The sequence below is a fragment of the Mya arenaria genome, chromosome 2, assembly GCF_026914265.1.
Source record: "Mya arenaria isolate MELC-2E11 chromosome 2, ASM2691426v1".
Taxonomy (NCBI): Eukaryota; Metazoa; Mollusca; class Bivalvia; order Myida; family Myidae; genus Mya; species Mya arenaria.
The window spans coordinates 23,428,468-23,432,387 of record NC_069123.1 but is presented as its reverse complement, the minus strand read 5'-3'; the positions used below and the strand labels follow the sequence as shown (position 1 = coordinate 23,432,387).

The following is a 3,920-nucleotide window of genomic DNA, read 5'->3' as shown; positions in this document are numbered from 1 at the left end:
CAGCTGAACACGCAAGGCAGTGAATACATAGTCCGGCACGGAGATGTCTTGTGTTTGTTAGGAAACGGATGGTATATATCGCGTGAAGTATGTCTTCTCGAGATTTCACAGTTGACCATATTAAGGACGGATATACACGAGTATGCAAACTGATAAAACGCTGAAATTCCGGGCCGCCTATGACTCGGGCTTTCCATTGGTCGTTAAAGAAGCTCACGATGGCTTTTTTGACTTACCGTTTCCATGCCGTTAACTGACTGCATTTAAAACCGAACAGAACAATACAGACAGAACAGGCGTTTATTAGGACAAATACATACGTACACCGTCCAAACATAGTATATATGTCAAGTGAATGTACATGCGAAAATAGTGCGAAAATAAGCTCACATTTTTATATCACATCTTAAGGTACAGTATTGTTGAATTAGATATAAAGATAAGCACATTTATAAATCTTTTATGCGTAATGAAAAAATGAAGTTCCATACGGGTACTTTTAAACTTTGCCCGTGAGCAAGGAAAGGATTCCAGCATTTCCAGCACTTATCTGGGGTGGGAGAAACAGCTGAAAGCTTATTTTAATCCCGCTCGAGTCCGTTTCCTTGATAAAAAGCAGTACTGGTGTCCTTTTTGGAGAAGCTATAAGAAATTACCTAAAGTGAGGATCTAATCGTGATCGACATCCACTTGGATGAAATATGGACACCTATACCATTCAATCAATCTCACCCTTAAAATACATACTTGCAAAGACATAATAATGTTACTTGCGGAAGCATAAAATATGTTTGTCAACGTTTATCAACACTTGAAAGTCGGAAGTAAGGCCTCACACTAATCTTACCTACAAAACACACACACACACACTTCATAAACAGACGATCGAGTTATGTTTCTGAGGAATGAATAATTGGAAACGGTATCACAGGGGATTATTTGTATTGTGTTCAAATTGATATTCAGTTTTCTTTAAAAATCTCCTGTTTTTGTCGCAGAGTTTTTTTTGTTCCCCTAATTATTTCAAATATAAAATCACAGTGCTATCAATGAAGTTTCCATTATTGTAGATGTCACTGAACATTCTCAGTTAGCTCGATACTGTAATTTTCATACTTTTATCATTACAAAATGCATTAAACATGTCACAAAAAATACTCAGTTGAAATTTCGATCTCAGTCGTAACTCATTTTAAAATATTACATTAACAGTTTTGTTCTTCAGGTTGTTTGTTGAATATTGTACATGTTTCATCCATTTTCAAAGCGCTTTTCTCTCCTAAATTATGTTGATAAAAGATTTGGTCAGGACACCAAGGAAAACAATCTGAAAAAAATGTAATTGAGTACAACTCATTGTTTTTGAGCAAAACCTCAGGTACATGTTTTACTCTTGAATAAGTTTGTCCTTGCAATATAGAACAGAGGCTCACATTATGTGAGAAAATACGCTTTTAAAAAGTAAAATACTCGTCGTACTGTATGTGGATTCATACCATGCTCTTATGTCGTAATATAAATTGATATTTGGACTGAAATTTGACACGAATATTGACGTGATACTGCTTTATTCACTTTCCTACATTTACTTTTCGCTTATCCTTTTTTTCGTTCGAAAGTTTGTACGTCATAAGGACAAGAACTACTACATTTTTGATGACAAAAAAAGTCAAGCTGTATGAAATGAACTGCAGTCCGACTGTAATGGAAACACGTAACACCAAAAATGGACCATCCTGAAGGCACATTGTTGAAATATATTCTTGAGAATCCTGAAGCTTCGGTATAAACTGAATGAGACTGATTGTCCAAACGGTAAGAATAATAATCGTCGTAGGAAGGCTAGTTACAATTTCGTCTTCATCAAATAACGCAAAAAGTTCCATGGTATCAGCTGCAGCTCCGAGAAGTTCGAGTAGTTTGTCTGAAAGGCCACGTTCCTCTATGGCTCGCGCGACAACAAGTACATAAATCATCGTTTCCTGCATTACAACGATCCATGTCTGGTTCTGTATGCTTAGAATCGTCCCCTCCAATGATGTCTGAAAACCAAACATAATTAGTCAGCTTTGTCGCTGTTAACCAAATGCTTTACACGATAAAAACGTTATAACTATTAAAAAGCTAAAAGCCATATCAATTTAGCGGCATTGCAAAATATTTCACAACATGAGGAATAATGTGGAAAAGTTCAGTAGAATCCTCTTTTTTGGAATACTACAAACGATTTTTTCTTTCAAATTTACCAAAAACCCTGCTGTGGTTGACGCTCCTGTAGTCGTACTGGCTGATGTTGCTCCTGCTACCGTTGTTGTCGTTACTGTCGTCGTAATTTCATCAAGTGAACTGATTGCCAAGACGTATTCGTGTAATTGCAGAACCCAAATCACAGGAAGAATACAAAGCAAATAAGCAGCCACAACCGGGCGCATCTTTTTGCTGTAAAAGAACAACACTTCAAACTCAACTGTATGATTTAATATTGTAAGATATTTTTTCCTGTACTATTTCAACATGTTCAGCTCGTCTGTTTTCGGCAGAAAATATGTCGTGTTGTTTTCCATACATATAACAGTAGTAATTTACTACTATTACTACTGTTATATGTATGGAAAACAACACGACATATTTTCTGCCGAAAACAGACGAGCTGAACATGTTGAAATAGTACAGGAAAAAATTACTACTGTTATATATACATGTAGTTCAATAACCTATTTTCTGGATATGGTTGAGATTTGCCACAAGAAAGCGCATTAACTGTTATGTCTGCATGTTTTATGCAAAACTACTTTTGCAATGACTACGTTGCTCTAAAGTGGAATAAATCAGCAAATGTTTGTCTGTAGATACCTGGCAGCATGTTTTATAGTTATTCGAGTATAAACTATTTGAACACGAGGTTTTTCAGTAACCAGTAAACATCTTATTTGATCAGAGTAGTGGCTTTCGGTTCCAAAATTAACTTGTTTATAATAATTATGCATTTTCTGAGAATATTCGCAACAAGAAATAAACCAGTACTTACTAACTGCAGAAGCTTTCTGTTTTGTTTTTGTTTAATTCCTCTGTAAAACATTCGTTCTTTCCTTGATAAAAGCCATCGATAACAATGAAAATAACAAAAAAAGACAGCACCCAGAACCTCGAGTTTCCTGTGGAAATGACAAGTCTCCATGTCGCCAAGACGTTATGGGTAATCATAAAAAGTCTTAGGAGAATGAGTTGGAACCATTTATCCCCAGTACCCTGACATTGTCCTCCATTTTCTTGATCACCATTTTTTCTAACACCATTAACACCTTCTGTATGTCTATATTTGCCGTTATGTGATTTACTTCTCATCTTCTTTTATTTTCAATGTATTTTCTTCAATATTTTGAAACCTTCTCAAAAATAGTTTAGCCTTTCTTATATTGAATTGCTTGACTCGGCCTCCTATTTAATTATTTCATTCCAACCTCAATCCAAATGTTTCACTTCTGTCTTTCTTCATTTAATTGTTTCAATGCCTCCCTTTCTTCAATTGATTGATTCGTTCATTTTTAAGTCGTATTTAATTATTTTTTTAGTTTTAATGGGACACGTAATAATAATTTTATTGTTTTCCGCTATGCTTTTTAAAATTTTCTCAGTGCCATCTGATTTCTGCTTGAAATGAATATTTCATTTCTAAATACATTTTCGGAAAATCAAGCATTGTTTTAAAACTGAAAGAGTACAAAAGAAGTCTTGAGAAGAGCATACATTATATAATAGCAATTAGACCCTGTAAGCTTTATGAAACATGCCCATTAAAAAAAAAACTTTATCTAAATATGTACAGGTTTTGTTGGAGTTATTGGGTTTGAGTAATTGGGCGATATTGGCAAATGTACCCATATTGTGCAGACCCTACATGTGGGCTCCTCAAGTTACTC

General features: G+C 35.0%; 1 protein-coding gene across 1 annotated transcript; it reads right to left on the bottom strand.

The window, feature by feature from the left end:
- Window positions 1-303: 303 nt before the first annotated feature.
- LOC128225055 (transmembrane protein 26-like) lies at window positions 304-3,691 on the bottom strand. Its single transcript, XM_052935063.1, has 3 exons — window positions 3,029-3,691; window positions 2,247-2,439; window positions 304-2,042 (listed from the first exon to the last, which is right to left on the bottom strand). Exons 1-3 carry the CDS (start codon window positions 3,343-3,345, stop codon window positions 1,572-1,574), a joined length of 981 nt encoding a protein of 326 aa, XP_052791023.1. The 5' UTR covers window positions 3,346-3,691; the 3' UTR covers window positions 304-1,571.
- Between the last annotated feature and the right edge of the window lie 229 nt (window positions 3,692-3,920).